The sequence below is a fragment of the Plecotus auritus genome, assembly GCF_963455305.1.
Source record: "Plecotus auritus genome assembly, chromosome: 8".
Taxonomy (NCBI): domain Eukaryota; kingdom Metazoa; phylum Chordata; class Mammalia; order Chiroptera; family Vespertilionidae; genus Plecotus; species Plecotus auritus.
In genome coordinates this window covers 163260271-163284575 of record NC_137782.1, presented here as the reverse complement: position 1 = coordinate 163284575, position 24305 = coordinate 163260271, and the positions used below count along the sequence as shown (strand labels likewise).

At 43.8% G+C, this 24305-nt stretch overlaps 1 protein-coding gene across 6 annotated transcripts; it reads left to right on the top strand.

Annotated features, from left to right (window-relative positions):
* Positions 1–12240: 12240 nt before the first annotated feature.
* NRBP1 (nuclear receptor binding protein 1) lies at positions 12241–24295 on the top strand. Of its 6 annotated transcripts, none has more exons than XM_080686121.1 (19): positions 12241–12363; positions 15364–15593; positions 15777–15899; positions 16090–16191; positions 17029–17118; positions 17264–17304; positions 17669–17763; positions 18269–18292; positions 19263–19346; positions 19513–19571; positions 19714–19812; positions 21902–22034; positions 22468–22573; positions 22715–22765; positions 22856–22991; positions 23157–23210; positions 23298–23361; positions 23622–23677; positions 23753–24295. In XM_080686121.1, the coding sequence occupies exons 2-19, from the start codon at positions 15384–15386 to the stop codon at positions 23855–23857; spliced, it is 1632 nt and encodes a 543-aa protein (XP_080542247.1). In that variant the 5' UTR covers positions 12241–12363; positions 15364–15383; the 3' UTR covers positions 23858–24295. The 6 variants fall into 6 exon arrangements, with proteins under 6 accessions (XP_080542247.1, XP_080542250.1, XP_080542252.1 ...); XM_080686123.1 differs by lacking the exon at positions 12241–12363 and adding an exon at positions 12555–12623; XM_080686122.1 differs by lacking the exon at positions 12241–12363 and adding an exon at positions 12756–12985.
* The last annotated feature ends 10 nt before the right edge of the window (positions 24296–24305 follow it).

The window sequence follows — 24305 nt, the reverse complement described above, 5'->3', positions numbered from 1 at the left end:
GCGAGTTGATACAGTGCAGAAATGGTCGGCACATTTTGTGCTGGTTGAGGAGAAACCCGAGGAGAGGAGCACGCGCTGTTGCTGGAGCCCTCGGGGTGCCTGGGAGAGCGTTATGCCAGGGGAGAAGGGAATAATGTGAGGAGGTCGCAGGGATAAGGAAAGACTGTAAACTGTACTTGGAAAGATTTTTGAGGAAGCTGGCTAGCCTCGTTAGAAAGTGATTTTAAGTAGTGATATTAGATAGGCTGGAGATGGCAGCCTGCAGGTGCCAAGACGCGTGACTTGGACTTCACTGTCACCTGGTATAGCGTTTCAGGGCTGTCAGTCTCATCTCAGCTCTGTGTGCAGTGTAGGTCGGGGGCAGAAAGTCTGGAGAGTAACTGGCTAAGGGGCTTTAATCTAAGCCCGAGGTGAGAAGGGCTGGGACCAGGGTGGTGGCAGTGGGAATAAAGATGAAGGAACAAATTAGACAATAAGAAATCGACAGGATTTAGCAATAGGTTGGATTCAGGGAAGGGGGAAAATTCTCCAAACTATGAGCAGTTTGATTCTTTTAAAATAGAAAACTAATGCCTCCCTCCTGCCTCTTCAGAGACCTCTAAATTCCTTCACACAGTTTACCAGACCCTTCATGCTGGAACCAATTCTGGCATCTCTCCCACTTCCCAATTCCACGGCAAAACAGTCCTTCAGCCATGTCTCTTGGGGGTCCTCCGAAGCCCTGCTTTCTCTCTCTGTGCTTTCACGCACAGAGCAAACCTCCTCATCCACCTGTAGCATCACTTCCTCCAGGAAGTCTCCAATCTCCCTACACTAGCTTGGATCTCCACTTGTCTTTCCTGGTAGACTATAAGCCTTTATGAGGGCAGAAACCCCATCAAACTTATTGTTTTATACCTCAGCACCCCGAGCACATTTCTTTTATGTGCTCAACAGTATTTAAATATTTGTTGAATGAGTGAACAGCAAGGTTTTGACCCTGAATATGACAAAAATTGGTGGAGCCATTCACTGAAAATGGAGTGTTGGTGGAAGGGTGCTAGTTTGGGGAGAAAATGGTGGGTTCAGTTTACGGTGACAACTGGATATACAAACACTGAAAACACTGGATTGAAGTTAGACTATGGGGGAAGATGTTAATTAGGCCTGTAGTGACTTACATGAGATCTCTGACAAAGGCAGTGTAAAAAGAATACTAGCTTTTTTTTTTCTAAGAATGAAAAAAGCATGAGTTTTGACATATATTACCTATGTGGTCTTTCACAAGTTACTTATTCTCTCTCAGATTCAGTTTCTCGTCTATAAAACACAATATCTGCTTTTCCAGATTGCTTTAAGGATAAGAGGAGCTGAATATAAAGTGCGAAGTTTGCATTGTTGTATTATTATTCAACCAAAATACAGCCATGTATTAAGTATTCATAAACACATACTGTAGTAAATAAGAGAAATAACATTAAATTATGTAATTATGTTCACACAAAAATGGGCGATTGCCTGAAACAAAATGGAAGAAAAATAGATAAGGAAAAAGGTGGAAAAGAAAACATCACTGAAGGAAAAAGTGGAGGGCAGTGGTGTCTCAGAGAATGGAAATCAAGATACTAAAGGGGTTCGTGGAAAGACATGGGAAAAGAGACAAGAATATGGAGATTATCCTCAGTCCATCCCCATTTCCCAAAAAAACATTACAGTACACTTTCAAGGACACAAAGTTTTCATGCTTTGGTAGGGAGCAAAAACAATTTTCTTTAAAAAATCCCAAACACCATCATATTCACAGATTGATTCTCCTGATTCCATCTTTGAGTTTCAAAATCTGATTAATGGAACATAGTAAAAGAAGCAGCTCCCAAACATATACTTTAGGGGCTTCCCTGAATGGAAAAAAAAAGGGTCTGTAAAATATACACCAAGTTTATTCCACAGCAAGGGATATAAAGGCATGGGATTGGTTTGTTGTGATAGACAATAACTAAATAATTCTGAGCATTTGGCAATTCTTACACATGTTATATATTTAAACAAATCACTAGATTGCTTATATTGTCTCTCAATTGGTCAAACATTGAAGATAAACTGAAAAACTCGAGGCATTTTAAAAACCTTTTTTGTCTTTTTCTATTAGCTGCTCATGAGCCTCTTTCCAGTTACCTTTCATGTGAGAAAGAAAAGAGAAGGTGGTATAAGCCAGTGTTTTTTCAAACATGAGAAATTGTGAACCACTGAGACGCCTCTGCCGGTCCCAAGGGATTCACGGGAGTCCAGGCCAGGGAACATTGCCTTAAAAGTTACATGCTAACTTCAGAGTATAATGTGACACCCATTCAACTGTAAACTTAAACATAAGATCACTCAAAAATATAAGGTGCTAATCGAGATAATCTAAAATATGCTAATATGCTTACATTATACAACTTAAAGCACCATTTTTAAAATTCTGGTTGAAGCCTCATAGTGCCTTGGAAATACAAGACCCCCAGAAGGTAACAGACCACAGATTGAGAAACTCAACCTTCATATGGGAGATGTTAAGTGAGGAGAGAATGAGAAAAGAGAAGTTGGAAAGTAGGTCCTCCCAGACTCCCCCCCACTAACCCAGACTTTTCCTGGGGTTCCTAATTCTGTTTTTGACCCTTCATATACTTTCTTCACATCCTGTTTCTGATAACATAATACTAGTCATAAAATATTGCCTTGGAAGCACAGCAGTTTTGACACTATATACCTTCCTGTGTGTGATTCAAGGTGAAAAATCAGTCCAGGGAGCGGAAGCAAACTGTGGGGGCAAGATTTAGGGTTAAGAGAAAAGGAATACAGATATTTTGAAGTTACCAGAAGAGAGAGGGCAAAGAGTCCATTTCTGAAGTTCTGAACTAGGCCATACTACACTTTAAGTTTTCATCAATAAATGAAACTTTTTTAAAAAATCAGTTTCTGTTTTGTATTTCTAGAAGGCAAGACATAAATTCATTTTTAAGCAGTCTTCCTTTTCTGAAGGATATCACCAGAATGGGCTGTCTAGACATACATAAAAGAAATAGTCACTTTTATCCTAAAGATAATTGTGAAATGACCATTAATCAAAATTCAGATGTTTCAGACTGAGTTGCTGGAGTTAATTGATGTGTTAAGTAATATAAATTATGTCTTTCACAGGAATGTGCCCTTGAAGGAAAAGAGAGATCATTTCTTTCCCTTAAATGAGAATATAAGACTGGAATGTTTCTTAAAATCCTTGTTTTTAGGAAAACCTATGTATGTTTTCATCCAAGTGTTTGCTCACAGGTGTTCACAAAACTGGAGCCACCCTCAAGAGTGAGTGCCAATCTTATCTTCACTCCTCACATAAGTCCACAGACTAGCCTGAATCACTGGTATCTCACAAAGTGGTGTTATATAAAAGCCAAATTATCCCAAGTCTGGAAAGTATCAGTAACTCCTGGGATTGCATCAAGCAGGCCAAAGTGAAGGTGAGTTTTTCCCCCTAAGGAAAAGGTAGTCCCTCAGTCGGATACTCTAGAGTAAAAATAAGCAGGCCTTGAACTGGAAAAGAAAGATTCCCTTTGGTCCCATGCCTGGTGCCAGCATTAGGATTCCAAGATGTGGCAGTCTAGAGATTCCTGTTGAGGAAAGTGGGCAGGCTGAGCTGGTTCTGCCTTATCAGGAATCTGAAGTATGGCCAGGTCCAGTGGCAGTTGTGGACTACTCTTCGTTTTTAAAGTCTGTGCCTCTATGTCCTGTTAAATAGCCTGGACTAAGCTGAGCTTTGGAGAACAAAGTGAGGAGATCTATATTCATTGGGATGGGGACATGCGCAGAGCCTGAAGTAGGCGGTGGCAAAGTTCAAGGGTAATAGTGGTTAGGAGCAAGGATAGCTGGCAAAGGCAATAGTGATTTCCAGAGAGATTCTGTGGCACACTTAACCATTCCTTAGAGATTCCTCAAAGTCCTATGTAAGAGAACTCCTTTGCCATGTTGGCTGCTAAGAACTGAGGACACACAAGTTCAGTCTGCTAGATTGGCCCAAGAGAACCATAATAGTACTTAGGAAAGTCCTGCTGCTTCTTATAGTTATCAGGAGGGCAAAAGCTCTTAACTGAGGCTCATGTTCAAAGAAACAAATGACTTCACAATTGTAATTACTTGGCTCTACAATTTGCTAGAACAAAAAGAGCAATAAAAGGAAATCTGCCAATTGAATCCTGCTACCTCGCCCACCAGAATAGCTTTCTCTCCACTGACTGTTCCGCCTACTCTTAAATGGTTCTTTCTCAACTATGATATGATAGTTTCCTCGTGTACGTTTTAGCTCAGTGCTCAGCCAAAATCTCAAGAAGATCTTTCTGCAGAACTCCATTGTTCTCTCTCTGTGTAGCTCCATCCTTGCTGGTACTCTGCCCTGAAAATGTTTGCCACTTGTCCTCCCTCAACTCCAAACTCTTCTTCTCAATGCAGTGAGGTTGTCAGGCTTTGTTTGGGTTTCCTCTCTCTACAAGTGGCCTGAAAACTCTTTCTAGACAGTACTCTGAGGGTACACTTCATTTGTTTCCTTTCCCTCAGGGATCACCATCCAGTGCTACCTGTTATCCAATGTCTGAAAACTATCGCCTCATATATTTTGTCCAGTTTTCTGGATGATTAAGGCAGGAGGGTAAATTTCATTCCTGTTATACCATCATGGCCAGAGTGTAAGTTTTCCCAAGCAGTTTTATAAATTGTTATTTATAAATACATCTTTCAGTGAGATTGTGTGGGTGCTTTTAAAAAATATCTTAATTATTGCTGCTATATCAAATGTATTTTGCCTTCATGGAATTCTAGGTTTACAGGGAAGTCTTTTTATCAGTCTGACTGCTGTTTCATAGGTAATCTGTTTTCTTCTCCCATATCTGGTATCTTTTCCAATTTCCTCTTTATCCTTGATATTATGTAAATATCACTATGATGTGCCTTAGCATGTGCTTATTTTAGTACTAAAAGCTTACTTTTAATATTTGAGGACTAATGTCATTCATCAATACTTTAAAAATCTTATCTGTTTTCGAACTGTTTTATCATCATTCTCTTTATTTTCTTTTACAACTCTCCTATGTTGGGGCTCTCAATCTATTGTCCCTCTCTCCTAGCTATGTACTATATATTCTTGTGCCTCCAATTACACCCGGTTTAGAGTTCTTACTAACTTTTTATTTTCACTATTTTGTTTCTCCTAGTCCCAAACAAACCAGGCAAGGAGTTCCTTTACTTGTTTTGGAGAGGGCTTTGTCACTCTCTTCCCAAGGTTGCTCCAAAAAATAAAAAAGTGTTCTTATCTGATTCTCTCTTTAATTTTCTCATTTACTCTCTTAATGTTCTCCCTGAAGAGTTTCCTCTTCTGGAAGTAAGAAACTATGTAAAAACAAAGATTAAGTTTCAAACCGAAAAAGCCAGAGGTGAGGTTAAAGGACAGAAAAATAACACCTATGTTGGAAATCTTCAACTCTTACTGTTAAAAAGTGACATAACTTGCAGTGGAAAATCACAGGATTTATGGTCCAATTTCCTTTCTTCCTAGACTGGTGAGTCAGAGAAAAGGACAGTTCAGTCATCTGGACTGTTCTTCCCTCCCTTTACTGCTAGTTGAATTTCTATTCAATTTCTGTCCTTTAAAACCAAGGTCAGACAGGCATCAGTCTTGTTGTCTGAGAAACCTTATGAATTAGTTTCCTAAGGCTATTGTAACAAATTACCAGAAACTTGGTGGCTTAAAACATCACAAATTTATTCTCTTATAGTTCTGGAGGTCAGATGGCTGAAATCAGCATCACTGGTTTAAAGTACGGTGTTGGCAGTCTTTCTCAGGAAGATGCCATTTCCTTGCCTTTTCTAGCTTCAGGAGGCTGCCTGCATTACTTGGCATCACTCCAGCCTCTTGCTTTCGTGGTTACATTTCTTTCTCTTCTGTAGTCAAATCTCCATCTGCCTCCCTCTTTTATGAACACTTGTGATTACATTTAGGGCCTATCCTGATAATCCAGGAAAACCTCCCCATCTCAAAACCGTAATCATATGCAAAGTCCCTTTTTCAATAAGAGGTAGCATTGACAAATTGTAGAGATCAGGATGTGGATATCTTTAGAGGCCATTAGCCTACTACATCTTCCCAGGAACTTTCATCTAAAAAGTCAATCATGTCCTTCTCTATTCAGCATATGGAACTTTATATGTACTTCTGTTGTTGCACTTGTATTTGTAACTTTTTTAAAAAACTTTTTTTGTTTTGTTGTTTTTCTTTGTTTTTTGTTTTGTTTGGTTTGGTATTGTAACTTTTTTGTTTGAAAGATATCTTCCCAAATAAAGATGAACTCTTTGAGGACAGGAACTTTGTCTTATTCATTTGTTGCCCTACTGCCTGCCTAGGCTGGTGCCTGGCACATAGTTGGCATTAAACAAGTATTTGTTTAATTAAATTGAATTTTGCTCTCTTATTCAAGCCATGAAGTGAGATGTGAAATAAGGGAGTCTTAGACCACTAATGCTAGAAAGGATCTCTAAAGCCTTTCTTTACAGTCTGATCTGTTTTTATAGGAAATAACTTCAGATTTGGGAAAGTTATCTAACTTTAGAAAGGCAAGGAAGTGGCATCTTACGACAACAAAAGTAAACTAACTACATGAAATCAAACAGAAAAGGTTTATATTAGGGTTTTTAGAAAAGCTGTAGAATGACCTGGTAATTATTTTAAATGTACAACATCCCTGTGATATAAGACACATATTACCTTTATGCCAGTAAAACACAGAACAAAATACATAATAAAGTTGATTTTAACATAATTGAATGCAATTGTGGAAATCAAATAATCTCAGGTGAATTCTTAATTTAGGTGGACTGTTTGTTATTTTATTCCCCTATGGCCCTATTTATTATGTTTATCTTAGAAGTTGACTCAATTTCTTACGACATGACAGAGGTATAGAGCTAAATAATGTTCCCATTTCATAACTTAAATAATGAAGCTCAGAAACCTAACTTATGAGGCAATATTGCAAGGAATCATTCCTAGACAGGGATAAGGCATGAGCTGGGGTGATGGTTGTAAACCAGGCTATTTGCATCAGAGTCACCTTGGAAGATTCTTAGACATACAGATACTCAAGACCTCCCCACCACCCCCCAACCCCCAGTTAATCCAAGGAAGATCCTGGGAATGTGTATGTTTTAAGTACCTCAGATAATTCACCATTATCAAGAAATCTAGGATTCTCTTAGTTTGAGGCTCTGCAGAAATGTAAATGCCAAGCTTGAGGCAAAGGAGCATTTCCTTTGATTATGCCTTCATTTTGAAAAGAGGCTCTTTTGGAAGAAAGGAACCACATCACATCCCTAGAGGGATGATCAGATTAGAGGCATGATTAGTGAGTCTCATATTGAAGAAGAAAAGCTTAGAGCAAAAACCCAACAGATTTGCCAATTGCCTTGATCTATGAAAACCAAAATCTTGAAAGATTCTGGACAGTTTTATTGAGAAATAATTTTCACACACTAAGATTCACTCACTGTGAATTCAGTGATTTTTAGTAGAGTCATACATTTATAGATGTCACAATGCAAAGCTAGAGTCCACTTGGAAGATGAGGTCAGCAGGTCAATTGGGAAGCTTAGAATTAGACAAATAAACATGGGTAGTCTTAAGGCATTGCCTTTCTTTACAATCATTTACTAAATTCAAAAGGCAAAAATGGGTATATAAGAAGTCTTCCACCCTGTCACCCAGCCATCTGGCTTTTATTCCCAATAAATTGGCTCTTGTGGTGGATTACTGACTTGCAATGGAAATCTTTAGGTAAATTAAGTTTGAAGTGATAATGGGGCATCCACTATTATTTTGGCATTTGGGCAAGAAGTGCTAGAGATAAATATAATAATTCAGGTGATATATTGGAAACTCATCAATGGATATATTTTCTAAAGGGTGGTGTAGAGAGAAAGAATACAACTCTGGGCGTATTAATAGGAGGAAAGAACAGAAATTAAAGGTAGAGGAGAGCCCTGGCTGGTGTGGCTCACTGGTTAGAGTTGGCCCTCACACCAAAGGTTCTCCTGGTCAAGGGTAGATGCCTGAGTTGCAGGTTCGATCCCCTGCTGGGTGGGTATGAGCCAACAAATTGATGTGAGATATCAATGCTTCTGTTTCTCTCTCCATCCTTTTCACTCTCTCTAAAAATCAATGGGAAAAATATCCTCGGGTGAGGATTAACAAAAAATAAAATAAAATAAAAATAAAAAGAGAAATTAGGACAAGTTGAGAAAGAAATTAAATAAATCAGTATTATAAAAAGAGAAGAGCCCTGACCGGTTTGGCTCAGTGGATAGAGCATCGGCCTGTGGACTAAAGGGTCCCAGGTTCGATTCCGGTCAAGGGCATGTTCTTTGGTTGCAGGCACATCCCCAGTAGGGGGTGTGCAGGAGGCAGCTGATTGATGTTTCTCTTTCATCGATGTTTCTAACTCTCTATCCCTCTCCCTTCCTCTCTGTAAAAAAAATCAATAAAATATATTTAAAAAAAAAAGTAAGAGAAGAATTTTAAGAACGTGCTGCTCAGTCCTAAATCCTAATAAAGAGGTCCTGTAGAGTGAGGAATGTGAAAGGAGTAAATATATGAGTAAAGCTTTAGTAGTGATATAGGATGGGATTCACATTGTAGGAGATTGAATTTCCTAATATACAAAGAACTCTTAGAAGCCAATAAGAAAAAGATGATCAATCCAGAATTTGAAAGGCAAACTGAAGAGGAAATGCAACTGGGCAATAAACATGAAAACAATGGTGCTGGAACAACTGGACACCCACATGTAAAAAATGAACCTAGCCTAGCCCGTGTGGCTCAGTAGTTGAGCGTGGACCCATGAGCCAAAAGGTCATCAGTGGATTCCTGGTCAGGGCACATGCCCAGGTTGTGGGCTGGATCCCCAGTGGGAGGTGTGCAGGAGACAGCTGATTGGTCGCTGTTGTTTCTCTCTCATTGATGTTTCTGTCTCTCTATCCCTTCTCCTTCCTCTCTCTCTCAAAAATAACATATTTTATTTAAAAAGAAAACAAATTAAATCTAAGCACAAACCTTACACCCCTCACAAAATTAACTCAAAACGGATCATAGACCTAAATGTAAAGTGCAATACTGTAAAACCTAGAACTTAACATAGGAGAAAACCTTCATGACCTTGGTTACCGTGATGCTGTTTTATTTTTTCTTTTTAGTATTTTTTTACTCCTCACCCGAGGATATTTTCCATTGACTTTTTAGAGAGTGGAAGAGAGAGGGAAAGACAGAAAGAAATATCAATCTGTGAGAAACACATCGATTGGTTGCCTCCTGCACGCGCCCTGACCAGGGCCTGGACTGGAGAGGAGCCTGCAACCAAGGTACGTGCCCTTGACCGGAATCGAATCCTTTAGTCCACAAGCCAAAACTCTATGCACTGATCCAAACTGGCTAGGGCAGGCGGTTTTAGATACAACACCAAAGATGCAACTCTAAAAGAAAAATAAGCTGGTGCCCTGGCCGGTATGGTTCAGTAGTTTAAATGTCGGCAGTGCACAGAAGGGTCTCAGGTTTGATTTCTGGCCAAAGGCACTAACTGGGTTTCGGTTTCTCTACCTTCCCCTGCGGGTGGGTTCATTTGGGGAGGCAACCTGTCAGTGTCTCTCACATGATGTTTCTATCTCTCTCTCTCCTCCCCCTCCCACCCTCCCTTTCACTCTCTCTGAAAAGCAATGGAGAAAATATCCTCTGGTGGGAGGAGGGGATCAATGGGGGGCGGGGAGAACGGGGGATATCTGTAATACTTTCAACAATAAAGAAAAATAAAGAAAATGGCCCTAGCTGGTTTGGCTTAGTGGATAGAGTGTCAGCCTGCGGATTGAAGGGTCCCGGGTTCCATCCCAGGCAAGGGCACATGCTCAGGATGCTAGATCCTCAGTAGGGAGCATGTAGGAGGCAGCCTATCAATGATTCTCTCTCATCATTGATGTTTCTCTCCCGCTCCCTTCCTGTCAGAAATCAAGAAAACATATTTTAAAAAATCCTCTGGTGAGGATTAACAACAATAACAAAAAATATAAGATGGACTACAGTATAATTGAAAACTTTTGTTCTGGCACCACCTACACCTTTCCTTTCCCCTCTCCTTCCCCCACAGGTGTGTATCTGCTAAACTCTAAGTGTCTTCTGCATGTTTGAAAGGAGCTAATTGAAAAGGAAAGGTTGAAAAATGCTATGGCCCAGAGAGAATGGAATGGGAAACTATGAGAATACTATCAGCCCTGCTGACGTAGCTCAGTGGTTGAGCATCGACCTAGTGAACCCTATGAACCAGGAGGTCACAGTTCGATTCCCAATCAGAGCACATGCCCAGGTTGTGGATTCAATTCCCATTGTGGGGCATGCAGAAGGCAGCCAATCTCAAAGAAAAGGTGTTTCAATGATTCTCTCTCATTATTGATGTTTCTCTCTCTCTCCTTTCCTCTCTGAAATCAATAAAAATACATTAAAAAAAAAAAAAAAAAAGGGAAGCCCTAACCGGTTTGGCTCAGTGGATAGAGCGTCTGCCTGCGGACTGAAAGGTCCCAGGTTCCATTCCGGTCAAGGGCATGTACCTTGGTTGCGGTCACATCCCCAGTAGGGGTTGTGCAGGAGGCAGCTGATCGATGTTTCTCTCTCATAGATATTTCTAACTCTCTATCCCTCTCCCTTTCTCTCTGTAAAAAATCAATAAAAAAATATATTTTTTAAAAAGGGAAGCTCCTAGTCCTCCCTTTAAAAAAAAGATCAACTGATATTTAATGAGTGTTTACCCACAGGCCAGGTGTTCCAATTGCTTTGGAGCTCACAGAAAGAAAAGATTAATCAGGAGAGGAGAAACACCTTTTCTTTGAGATTAGGGCAAAAATTTATAATGTCAACTACCTGAAATTGTATGTTAACTTTGATGGGTAAATCCAAAACAAGGTCCATAACTTTCACTAGATGTCTAACAGTGTTAGAGCCTTCTCTTTCTTTTTTTTTTTTTTAATATATTTTATTGATTTTTTACAGAGAGGAAGGGAGAGGGATAGAGAGTTAGAAACATCGATGAGAGAGAAACATCAATCAGCTGCCTCCTGCACACCCCCTACTGGGGATGTGACCGCAACCAAGGTACATGCCCTTGACTGGAATCGAACCTGGGACCCTTCAGTCCGCAGGCCGACGCTCTATCCACTGAGCCAAACCGGTTAGGGCAGAGCCTTCTCTTTCAATGGTAAAATAATTAAGGATTAAAGATTGGCTTTTAAAATAAGTATTTTGAAGTGAAGAGATGAGAAAAGGAGAGGCTTTTGCCAGATTCCTTTTTTTCTCTCTCAGTTAAATAGACCTAGAAATTCCCTTTAAGGACAATGAAATTTGGTAATTATGACATTTTCAGGTTCTGATGATGGGTTTATCCTCCTCCCTCCATAATACGTGTCTAAGGGCAGAGTGAACTGCTGTCCTTCAGGCTTTGTGTTTGGCTTTAGCAGATCTACGGGGTCTCCCAGAATCTTTTCCCCCCAAACATCTTTTCAAGGAAGTCTTATTTGATGAGTCTTACTGTTTTGGATTTGACTCTTACCAATTTTCGGTAAATAGCTTAATGACTCTGATTCAGTTTTTTGCAGTTGTCCACTATCATTGAATGATAATTTCAATTTCTTATGAGGAGCAAATGAGATAAACATCTGTGAAAATCTCTGACAAAGTTTTGGCAAATATCAGTGCTATGCAATCACAAAACATCAACCGTTTTCAGCGTTAATGTGTTCAGTAATTTTTTAAAGCTTTCTGAATAATGGGTGCTCTGCGCAGTCTCCCCAAATAATGAAAGTGGGTGGGCGCTCCTCTAGAATTGAAGCTACTTCTTTGGCTCCTTTTGTCTTTTAGTCGGACAAAAACTGTCATGGCGCCTTCAAAAAGAGGGAGAAGGCCTTCCTTTCGCCCAGCGGAACCTTCCGGGGCACCTGGAATGGACGGAGGAGTGGACAGAGATGAGCCCCAGTTGAGACCGAAAAGATCGAAGCCTCGGAGAGGTCTCGGCCGGACAAGCTCAAGGGGAGGAGACCGGGTTGAAAGCGATCCCTGCCGGCAACCATCTATCCGAGGCACCGCCCTCTCCAGCGCCCTTGTCCAATGGAAACCCAACGGCAATGCGGCACCGCCCATCTGTTGGTCGGGACGCCGAGAGGGCGGGGCCCACAGTTCGGTTGCGCTACGGAGCGCAGCTGTGAGGGAGGCTCTCGGATCTGCTGCCCCGGAACCTGAGCTGGAGCTGAAGCGCAGGCTGCGGGAAGCCGAGTCGGCAGGTGAGTGCCGAGGGGGATGGGAGTGGGTGGATGGGGTCATGCGAGAGGATGGAAGTGTCGGTCTCCGCGGCCTGGGGCGGGGGGACCCCGACAGGCGGGTGTCTGGAGGCGGCCCTGCTTACTCGGCGGCCCAGGCCCGGCCCGCGGGAGCCGAGGGGCCGGGCCTAGGCCCCACAGTCATAGCCGGGCCCTCCGTCACCTCCTCCGAGTGTCGGCGACGGCGGACGGCGGCCCAGAACCCTGCCGGCGCTGGGCGCGAGGTACGGCGTTCCTGTCCAACTCTAGCTGGCGAGAGGCGGGGCTGGCCGCGGGGGCGGGGGCGGCTGGCGCGGGCCGGGCGGCCTGCGGAAGCGCAGCCACGGGGCCGCGCCTGCTCGCGGGGTCGGCGCGCTGATTGCGCGGGGGCGTGGCCTGCGCCTGTGGCGGCGCCGCGGGCCCTCGGGTGCTGAGGTGGCCGCCGCTCGCTCCCCGGCCTGCCTGCCGGCCTGCTTGCGGAGCCGGCGTTCCCTCGCGGACACCTGGCAGGGCGACCTGTTGGAGTGTGAAATTCCTCCCCTGAGCTTGCTGTGTATCTGACCGAAGAACCCTGTAGATCTCAGAGGCCCTCTTGGGTCCGATCTGGGTGAGCGCAGCCGAGAGGCTTGTGGCCTGCCGAGCTTTTGGCTGAGGAGTTGCAATGCAGAGGGGCTGCGGTCCAAGAAATGGAAGTCTCAGAGAAAAACTTTGCAGGATGATCTACCTACATTGCTCAGAAATGAACACACTGTGCATCTCGGGGTGGCTGGAGGCGGCGAGAAGATTCCTTTAGGGGCGTAAAGGGCCTTTTCCGTATGTGGTTTATTCAAACCTTTGAACGACCCTGGGCAAAACTCCCAGTGTTGCAAAGATTTCTTCATCAGGTGGGGGAGTGCTGGGGGGTCTTGGCATTGCCTTTATTTTGCCTACTGGGGAAAGATTGGGGAGAGAGAGGACAAGCACATTCAAAGGGCATCCTATGATTGATGAAAGTTTGGCTTTTCTTGTGGTGCCCTACTGTGGATTAATAGTCTGTGTTCTGGGTCCAGAGGTTTCTTTAGAGTCCATTGGCTACAGGCTTCCAGAATTAGAATTCCACTAGTATTTCCTATTGAATCTGGTTGGAAATTTCACTTAGCTGTTCGGATTCCGGATATATTCTATATTAATAGCTGCTCTAGAAAGTAACCAAAATTAACTCATATTCTGGTGGATTACTAACACATTCACATTATAGCTTTCCTGGATGGTTGAATAAAATGTTTGATAGTCAAGAACCTAGAAAATAACATAGGGAAATAATATCTTGCCAGATTTTCTCTGTATGCTTTGTTGCTCTCTGGTATTTAGTAGGGTGTCATCTAATAAAAATCTCCTGACTTGAGTTGAAAGTAGTGTGGGTTAGCCCATCGGACTGCGGACTGAAGGGCCCGGGGTTCAATTCCAGTCAGGGCACATGGCTGGGTTGCAGGGTTGATCCCCAGTAGGGGGTGTGCAGGAGGCAGCCAATCAATGATTCTCTCTCATCATTGATGTTTGTCTTTCTCTTCCTCTCTGAAATCAATAAACATGTATTTTTTTAAAAAACATCGTATAGGTTGGGGGAAGAGATGGGCAGAAGGGGGCATTCTCAAGTTCTAAAAAGAAATGAGGTGTTTTTTTTTTTTTTCAAAAGATTGGTGTTGATCAGAGATCTGTATTCTGAACTGACTTTGAGGAACAACTCTACTTTCCAGGATAACATTTTCATACTGGAGAGCACTCCCTTGAGACCAGCACACACAGGTTCCAACTCCTTCACACCTTTTGTTGATAGAGAAATGGAATAACAGACTATGGTTATTCTATGACTATCTGGACAATTAGTGACTTTTAGCTTTTGAGCATTCTTTTTCTTCCAGTAGCTATGCCCCTGAAAAAATGTTATGCTGTATAGTATTTTAGTATTTGTTCCTATAACTACTTGTAATTGCAAGGAGTACAGGAAGGTGGATCCAGTGCCCAGGGGATGGTGCCTTTGAGCCATGGAAGGCTGAATGATGTACAGTATCTTGAGTTATTTGTACTTGAAAGGGGTACATATGTCAGATCCATTGCCCCAAGGGATGGTGCCTTTGAGCCATGTGAATGAAATGAAAGCTGGAAGCTTAAAGTCTGAGATCTACTTTAAATTTGTGACTCCATGAGTATAAACATCGTTTTCTTTTATTCATTGTATCTCAAGCACCTAGCCCAGTGCTTGGCCCATAATAAGTGCTTAATACATATTTGTTGAATGAGTGAATGAGAAAAAATGTTGCTATTCAATACCCATTTGCCACACTCACATCACAGGGAAGGTGAGGTCATCAGGGATGAAGTCACTAACCACTGCCTGTCACCTGGCCCAAGGGTGGCCTCCCCATGGACTGGCAGGCTCCTTGTGTGTGTAGGAGGGATGGATAGTGAATGCCAAGGTTAGTTCTAGTGGGATAAGTCAGCTGAGGGGTTCACGAGGATAAATTGGCTGAGAGTGCTATAGGTCCAGCCTTTGGGTTGGATAAGTGGAACATTTTGGGGTTTGGAGTAATCTGTTCTGAACAGTGTCCATGTAGCTTAGTTCTTGAGCATAGTGCAAATAGGGCAGATGAGGATTCAAAGGAAAGGCTATCGAGCAAATATTTGCTGAGAAAAAAATGGGGCCCCTGGTTTTGCTATTCATTTGGACTTTACTAAGGGTGCATTATACTAGTATTGCCATAAATCTTGTGTTTGCCACTCTTGGGTGGGTCATCTTCAACCAAACTAGCTTCTCTTCTCTAGATTAGGAGAGTAGTTAAGGCATTAGTGTTCAGACAGGACTATTTCTGCGTTTGGATTTTAAGGAAACAAAGGAGGTATGTTTTTTCTTTTTAATCCCAGATGATGTTTTTTAGGATTAAATCTTTATAGATCTATCCTGACTCTTTGTGCCTTCTTCATCCATCCTTGCCCCAACCAATGCAGGCCTGAGTGTTTGTTCCAGCATGTCGGAGGGGGAGTCCCAGACAGTACTCAGCAGTGGCTCAGACCCAAAGGTAGAATCTTCATCCTCAGCTCCTGGCCTGACGTCAGTGTCACCTCCCTTGACTTCCACGACCTCAGCTGCTTCCCCAGAGGAAGAAGAAGAAAGTGAAGATGAGTCTGAGATCTTGGAAGAGTCACCCTGTGGGCGTTGGCAGAAGAGGCGAGAAGAGGTAAGATGATGGAAGTGTCACTTTTAGGAGAGTGAATTCTAAGAGGTGAGAAGTAGAGGGGCATATTCTCAAAGGTACAGACCAAACTTCAACAGATCAGAGCCTAGGCAAAGATAATCATATGGAGTATTAAAATTGGGGGCTTATGAGGTAACTATAATTACCTTTCATTTGAATTCTTAGGTGAATCAGCGGAATGTACCAGGTATTGACAGTGCATACCTGGCCATGGATACAGAGGAGGGCGTAGAGGTTGTGTGGAATGAGGTACAATTCTCTGAGCGCAAGAACTACAAGCTGCAGGAGGTAGGTAATGGTGAAATGATACAGACTGTCTATGGGGTGTTAGAAAGCTGGTATTAAAGAGGAATTGATGTTGGGAAGCTGACCAAGGAGAGTATGTTGGAGTTAGATCATTTTGGGGAGGGATAAGGAATGGTTTTTCAGGATTACAGTGATTTCTAACCCAATAATTCCACTGTCTCCCCTGCTTTAGGAAAAGGTCCGAGCTGTGTTTGATAATCTGATTCAGTTGGAACATCTCAACATTGTTAAGTTTCACAAGTATTGGGCTGACATTAAAGAGAACAAGGCCAGGGTAAGAACTTTTTCCTGAGATTACTGCAAGAAACTAGCTACGTTTATTTTTACTTTACATCCAGATATTAAAACAAGATAGTTTTGAAACAGAGCTGGAATCAACTGGTATGGTGATGAGAGTAGGGCTTTGACTACCACCTATGCCTTTTGTCTGGTTATAGATGGGGCAGAAATGAGTGAACTTTTATTTTCTCCTTCCCATACATAGCTCAGTAGTTTTCATTGTACTACTAAATTTAGGAAGTGGACCTTGCAGGCGTGGCTTAGTTGATTGAGCATTGTCCGAACACTGGAAGGTCGCTGGTTTGATTTCCGATCAGAGTACATGCCCAGATTGAGGTTCGGGGTTCCCGTTGGGGGTCAACCAATTGATGTTCCTCTCTTGCTCTAAAAATCAACAAAAGAATATTTCAAAAAAAGAGATAAATTCCTGAAAAACATTAAAATAAAATTTAAGGAAGTGGTATTAAAACAAAAAAAGAGAAACTTAAAAAACAAAATCAAGTCCTGACCGGTTTGGCTCAGTGGCTAGAGCGTCGGCCTGCGGACTGAAGGGTCCCGGGTTTGATTCCTGTCAAGGGCATGTACCTTGGTTGCGGGCACATCCCCAGTGGGGAGTGTGCAGGAGGCAGCTGATCGATGTTTCTCTCTCATCGATGTTTCTAACTCTCTATCCCTCTCTTTTCCTCTCTGTAAAAAATCAATAAAATGTATTTAAAACAAACAAACAAAAAAAAAAACAAAATCAAGCTTCCAAATTTATATATGTTTATGTATATAAAGGCAGGGGATCATTTCTGCTCTAAAGCCTTATTTGTGTGCTTTGCCTCTCTAGGTCATTTTTATCACAGAATACATGTCATCTGGTAGTCTTAAGCAATTTTTGAAGAAGACCAAAAAGAACCACAAGACTATGAATGAAAAGGTATGGAGGGAGAACAAAGTTTTAAGCTGATTTGGGGGTTTCAGAAATATTATGTTAATTATAAAGCTGATCAGTAAGGGATGGAGGGAACTGTGAAGAGGGTTGAGAGAGGGATTACTGCTGCCCCTTGCTCACTCTGTTCCAGGCTTGGAAGCGCTGGTGCACACAAATCCTCTCTGCTCTAAGGTATGTAGGGTCTGGTTAGTGTCTTCCCGTGTCTCCTGATTTAGTTCCTCCAAACAGATTTCAGAGCACTATTCTGCTGTTTTTGCTGCCTCACCCCACTTTTAGTCGTATCCTGTCAAGATTAGGCCCCTATGAGTCTTTTAATGGGTCCTTCCTAATACCCTAAACACGATACTGTCTCCCAACTCTTTCTCCCAGTGCCTATCCAGCTATTTAACTTACCAGGCATAATGGAGATTCAGAGTGTGGGGATTATCTTTGTGGTGACCAGCAGGAGATCACCAGGCCCTTGCTCTTCTTATCCCCTGGGTTCCCCCGCCCTTAATTTCCCAGTGGCCCCTCTAACAGCCCAGTGCCCCCACAGCTACCTGCACTCCTGTGACCCCCCCATCATCCATGGGAACCTGACCTGTGACACCATCTTCATCCAGCACAACGGACTCATCAAGATTGGCTCTGGTGAGGGGAGGGAGAGGTTCTGGGCAGGGGAGCCTCGGGATTTTGGGAACCATGGGGGTAAGACGAAAGGAATGGGGAGAACAGAGCAAAATTCTGAGGTGTGGGCTGGTGATAAGAGAAAGGACCTTTCTAGGGGTAATTCATAGGGAGAGGCCAGTCAGTAGAAAGGGTGTAGGGCCTAATCATAGTTGCACACCTTTTTGGAGGGAAACGTAAATACAGAGAATCACAGAGATCTTGATAGGAGGTTGGGAAAGGGCAAGAAGAGATGGGTGTAAGGTCTAACTTGAGCCTCTGGGGCTGGACCCTACCAAAGGAGGTTCCAGGCTGTGCCTGCTGTGAGTGCTTTCATTTGCTGTGTATCTGTGTGCAGTGTCTAACATCTCTGTGTGCTGTGTTTGTGTGGGATTTGCGTGGCCATTTGTCTGGGGCTTGGCTGCTCCATCGCTCACAACTTTTCTCTGTTTTCCTCCCTCCCGCTTACGGGCTGCTCTGTTCCCAACAGTGTTTCATAGGATTTTTGCTAATGGTGAGAGCTCCCTCTGCCCCATATGGGGCTCTGTTTGTGCTCCTTCTGCTCCCCCTTTGCGGCTGCCAAGTGCATGCAGTCGTGGGAGCAACCCCTATTGTCCTACCTCCCCTGCCTAATTATGCCCGTTTGGCTTCTGCCCTACCAGCCGTTCACCTGCTTGCCCTTCCATAACCTGCTTGTTTCCTATGGACTTGCCTGGCTGGCCACTTACATCCTAGATTCTTATTCCCCTCATCATCAGGCTGGTTCCCTAAATCATACTGTGCTCCCAAACTCTGTGACATGTAGTCATTGTTTATGATTTGAGTGAGTTCAAATTGGGCCTGATCCAGGCTCCTCGTTCAGCTGTGTGGCAGGCAATGCTGAAGGATAAGGGGATAGAGCAGGGGTCTAAAATTTTTCATGGATTAAAAGTGAAAGTGACTCAAGGATATTGGTTCAATTTTGAGCTATTTCTGAGTTTTAGTCGGCATAGGTGGGCAAGAAAGGAGGCTTATCTACTTGGTTGTATCCTTCTTATCTTTTAAGTTTCTGAGGTCTCAAATGGTCCTAGATTAGGAAGGGCTGCCTGTTATTTTATGCTGTTTGCAGGGTGGGTGAAAGAACTACATCAGACATTTTCCTGTGATCAGGGATTAGATGTACCTGGGCTATGGGAAAGGTGAACGGGTCACAAGTGAAAGTTTTTCCTTAGCCTATATTGCTCCTTGGCTAGCCCAAGCCCCATGTACCTGTTGGTTTAGTGTGGAACCTTTGTTGCAACTGAATTAGGGATTCGGTGAGAAGTGGTAGACCTGAGAAAGGGGAGGTAGGTGGTGCTCGGATGTAGACTGTAGTTGATGGGAAAGGGTTTGTGCCCTTTTGAGGGTTGGAGACTTCAGGAGAGAATTTGGCGTTTGGGGGCCTCTCTGGAGTGCGACTGCTTTGTTCATGGTGGTCAGATTGTGGGTATCTCCCCTACTCCCAGTGGCTCCTGACACTATCAACAATCATGTGAAGACTTGTCGGGAAGAGCAGAAGAATCTACACTTCTTTGCACCAGAATACGGAGGTGAGGCATTCCAGTTTTTCTGCCCGCTCCCCATCCTGTTTTCCACAGAAGTAACATAACTGGAACTGCTAGTCCTTCTCTACTGGCATACAAAATTTTTTAAAAGGCATTTCTGCCATGCCCTGCTCCCATCCTTATTCACCGAAGCCTTCTCTGTTTTCCTTAGAAGTCACTAATGTGACAACGGCAGTAGACATCTACTCCTTTGGCATGTGTGCACTAGAGGTGAGGAAACCGCATCAGGGAAGGGTGGTGGTGATGAAGGGGAAATGGGGGGAGGACAAGTAAAGTACTGGTCTTGAGGGAGTGACTGGGAACACTGAGGTTCTTAGTTCTCCACTTGCCTTTTTATCCCCCCTCGCTGCAGATGGCAGTGCTGGAGATTCAGGGCAACGGAGACTCCTCATATGTGCCACAGGAAGCCATCAGCAGTGCCATCCAGCTTCTAGAAGACCCATTACAGAGGGTAAGAGTCTTCAGGGTCACTTCCTCCTTAACAGACTTTTGAAATGTCTTCAGTTTTTCTTCCATTCTACCTACTGGGAATGTGCTCTCTTCTAAGAGCAAGAGAACATAACCAGAAAGGACATGCAAAAACAGTAAACATTTCCCTATGTGGTGACTACTGTGTGTTTTGTATATACACACAGTTCAGGGTTTATGAGGGGTAATAATGGGGTTAAAGATTATGTATTAATTCAGTATGGAGGTAAACTAATTTGATGGTTATCTCAGGTAATTGGTATACACTCTATGACAGGAGTAGAGAACCTTTTTTCTGCCAATAGCCATTTGGATATTTATAACATCATTCATGGGCCATACAAAAGTATCAGCTTAAAACTTAGTCTGCTATATTTGGTCAAACCTTTAATTAACCCTAATGCCTTGGCTCTAAGACATCTGTCTTGATATTTTTAAATAAATCAATCAGTTTGAATTTGATCAGTCATTTGGGGACACACACACACAGATGACCTTGAAAAACATGGGGTAGGAGTACCAACCCCCAGTGCAGTGAAAAATCTGCATATAACTTTTGACTCTCCTAAAACTTAAGTTATCCCTTGGTATCCACAGGGGATTGGTTCTAGGACCCCCTATGGATACCAAACTCCGGGGATGCCAAAGTCCCCTGAATAAATGGCATAGATCATTGCATACTGTCTGCCCTCTCCAACCACGGATTGAAAACAGTGCAGGTATTTATTGAAACAAATCTAAGTGTAAGTGAACCCATGCAGTTCAAACTCATGTTGTTCAAGGGTCAACTGTAGTTTTAGTTAGGGAAAGTGACCTTAAATAATGAGCTAAGACTTAAAGAATTATAAGGGTTATGAGTCAGTAGATAAAGTACAGTAAGGGGAGTCAGGACAGGAGTGTCCAAACAAGGATAGTTTGTAACTCATTACATTAAGTGTGAAAGGGAGAGAAATGAAAGAAGACTAATGGGAAAATCTCGAGGCTAGTGTGGAATAAGTTTCCAGTTCAGTATTAGGGGTGGTGTGTTCAAGGGAAAGATTAGGAATATGACATTATGGGCCTTCAAGATTGAAAGGAGGAGCCGAAACCGGTTTGGCTCAGTGGATAGAGCGTCGGCCTGCGGACTGAAGGGTCCCAGGTTCGATTCTGGTCAAGGGCATGTACCTTGGTTGCGGGCACATCCCCAGAGGGGGGTGTGCAGGAGGCGGCTGATCGATGTTTCTCTCCCATCGATGTTTCTAGCTCTCTATCCCTCTCCCTTCCTCTCTGTAAAATATCAATAAAATATATTTAAAAAAAAAAAAAAGAAAGATTGAAAGGAGGAAAAGTTAATTATCATGGGACCTATGGAGATGGAAAGGGATGATTTATCTTTTTTAATATATTTTATTGATTTTGTACAGAGAGGAAGGGAGAGGGATAGAGAGTTAGAAACATCAATGAGAGAGAAACATCGATCAGCTGCCTCTTGCACACCCCCTACTGGGGATGTGCCCGCAACCAAGGTACATGCCCTTGACCGGAATCGAACCTGGGACGCCTCAGTCCGCAGGCCGACACTCTTATCCACTGAGCCAAACCGGTTAGGGCGAAAGGGGGTGATTTAGAAGAGGCATAGGGAAATCCAGTGCATTTAATAAGTGTAGTGGACAAAGGAAATTATGGTTCTAGGCTCAGGAAATGAAAGGATGGTGAATATTATTGACCACAATGAATATGTTTGGGAAGAGAAAAGATAAATTTGGCGAGGGTTGGAGAAGATAAGTAGGCAGTGAGTTGGGCCAATAAAGCAGAGAGGTAGAAAATAAGTTTGAACAGTAAAGAAAAGAGAAAGCTTATGGTTGGAGAGCAGAAAAATAATTATTAAAACCAGAAGGGCAGTGAATGATACCTTTTATATAATACCTTATAGTTCTCAAAGCCCTTTCCAATAACATTTAGCAATTGGTTTCCTCAACTAGTGTTGAGCACCTAGTATATACAAAGCCCTGTGCTAAGTATAATGAGAGAGAAAAAGAATACAGTGGGGTGCTTGCCAAATGCCTGCTTTACTTCCTTGTTCCCTTTTCCAGGAATTCATTCAAAAGTGCCTGCAGTCTGAGCCTGCTCGCAGACCAACTGCCAGAGAACTTCTGTTCCACCCAGCACTGTTTGAAGTGCCCTCACTGAAACTCCTGGCTGCCCACTGCATTGTGGGACACCAACGTGAGTCCTGTTGGCCCTGTTAGGAATTTTCTTTTTATCTGGAGTCTTATAACTATCACTGGCATGCTATTTTTTCTCTTCTACTTTGAAAGGACTTCTTTTTTTTGTTGTTAATCCTCACCAGAGGATATTTTTTCCATTGCTTTTCAGAGAGAGTGGAAGGGAGTGAGGGAGGGGAAAGAAGGGAGAGAGAGAGAGAGATACAGGCAGAGACAGAGACATTGATTTAAGAGACACATTGACTGGTTGCCTCACGCACCCAGGTATGTGCCCTTGACCAGGAATCAAACCTGCAACCTTTTGGTGCTGGGCCGACACTAACCACTGAGTACACCAGCCAGGGCTAAGGGATTCTTGACCCCCCAGGACCTCTGTACCTTCTATGACAATCTGACTATCCCTGGATAACTTCTCATTCCCTCATGCCCTCCAGACATGATTCCAGAGAATGCACTGGAGGAGATCACCAAAAACATGGATACTAGTGCTGTACTGGCTGAAATCCCTGCAGGACCAGGAAGAGAACCAGTTCAGACTTTGTGAGTAACTGAGAGGGTCTGAAAGGGACAGATTGGTCACTACCATCCTGAGGATTCTGTCAACTGTCCATTCTCTGGGAATGGTTGAATCTACTGTTTTGTTTGTTTCCTTCCTTCCATCATCTGTCTTTTCTCCTCCAGGTACTCCCAGTCACCAGCTCTGGAATTGGATAAATTCCTTGAAGATGTCAGGTGAGAGGAGAGGCGGCTTTCTTGAGGAAGCAGGGGTGAGCATCCTAAGGCATGCACAGAGCCCACATGACTTGTCTGATCTCCCTTTAGGAATGGGATCTACCCCCTGACAGCCTTTGGGCTGCCTCGGCCCCAGCAGCCACAGCAGGAGGAGGTGACATCACCTGTGGTGCCCCCCTCTGTCAAGACTCCAACACCTGAACCAGCTGAGGTGGAGACCCGCAAGGTGGGCTATGTGGGTATGGATGTTGGTATGGTTATGGTGGAAGGGAGAAGAGGACATCTCAAATAAGGCTTTGTCCTTTGAAGAAAAGAATGTGCTTCTGCTCCCTGACAACCATGTCACTCCCTGGTCCCTCCTCTAGTAACCTTCTCTGTCCCTTCTCTCCAGGTGGTGCTGATGCAATGCAACATTGAGTCAGTGGAGGAGGGAGTCAAACACCACGTAAGGCTCAGGGCCAGGGCTGCATAGGGTTGGGTGGCCAGAGGGTGGAGAAGAGGAGCCTCATTTTCTGACTGTCCTCTTCTCCAGCTAACGCTTCTGCTGAAGCTGGAGGACAAACTGAACCGGCACCTGAGCTGTGACCTGATGCCAAGTGAGTTTCCCCTTTCCCTCAGAGGATGGGAGTCTATGAGCCTTATCTGTGAGGGGCACATTCAGGGGTGGGGAAGGTGACAGGGCAGTAACACACTGACTCACATAAATGAATATATTAGCCCCTAAAATTTAAGGGTGGATCTGATAGTTTTGCTTGTATCATTCTTTCCCAGCCAGAGTAGACCGACTGGGGCTCTTGGAAGGGCTCCGTGCCTCTCACTTGCACCGTGTACTCACGCTCTCCTGTTTCTCTGTCAGATGAGAACATCCCTGAGTTGGCAGCTGAGCTGGTGCAGCTGGGCTTCATTAGTGAGGTGAGGTTTCTGCCTTCAGCTGCGGGGCTGCCTCCGTTCCTCTCTCAGTGGGTCTCACTGAGCTTTCTCCCTCAGGCTGACCAGAGCCGGCTGACTTCTCTGCTAGAGGAGACCCTGAACAAGTTCAATTTTGCCAGGAACAGCACCCTCAACTCAGCTGCTGTCACAGTCTCCTCTTAGAGCTTACTCGGGCCAGGCCCCTAATCTGAGCTGTGGCTGTCACCTACTGCTGCAGCCTTCCTGCCCCTTCCCCTCAGTCAGTATTACCCTGTGAGGCTCCCTCTCCTTTGTTATTTTAGGAGGGCTTTGGGGCTCCCTGGTTCTGAGCATCACCCTACCCCTTCCCCTTCTCTTCCTCCCTCTGCACTTTGTTTACTTGTTTTGCACAGACGTGGGCCTGGGCCTCCTCAGCAGCCGCCTTCTAGTTGGGGGTTAGTAGCTGATCTGCCGGCTCCTGCCCAGCCTGTGTGGAAAGGAGGCCCACGGCGCTGGGGGAGCTGAATTCTACAATCCCGCTGGGGCGGAGGGGGCGGGAGAGAAGGGTGGTGCTGCAGTGGTGGCCCAGGGGGCCATTCAGTTCGCCTCAGTTGCTGCTGTAATAAAAGTCTACTTTTTGCTAAAAGCGTCC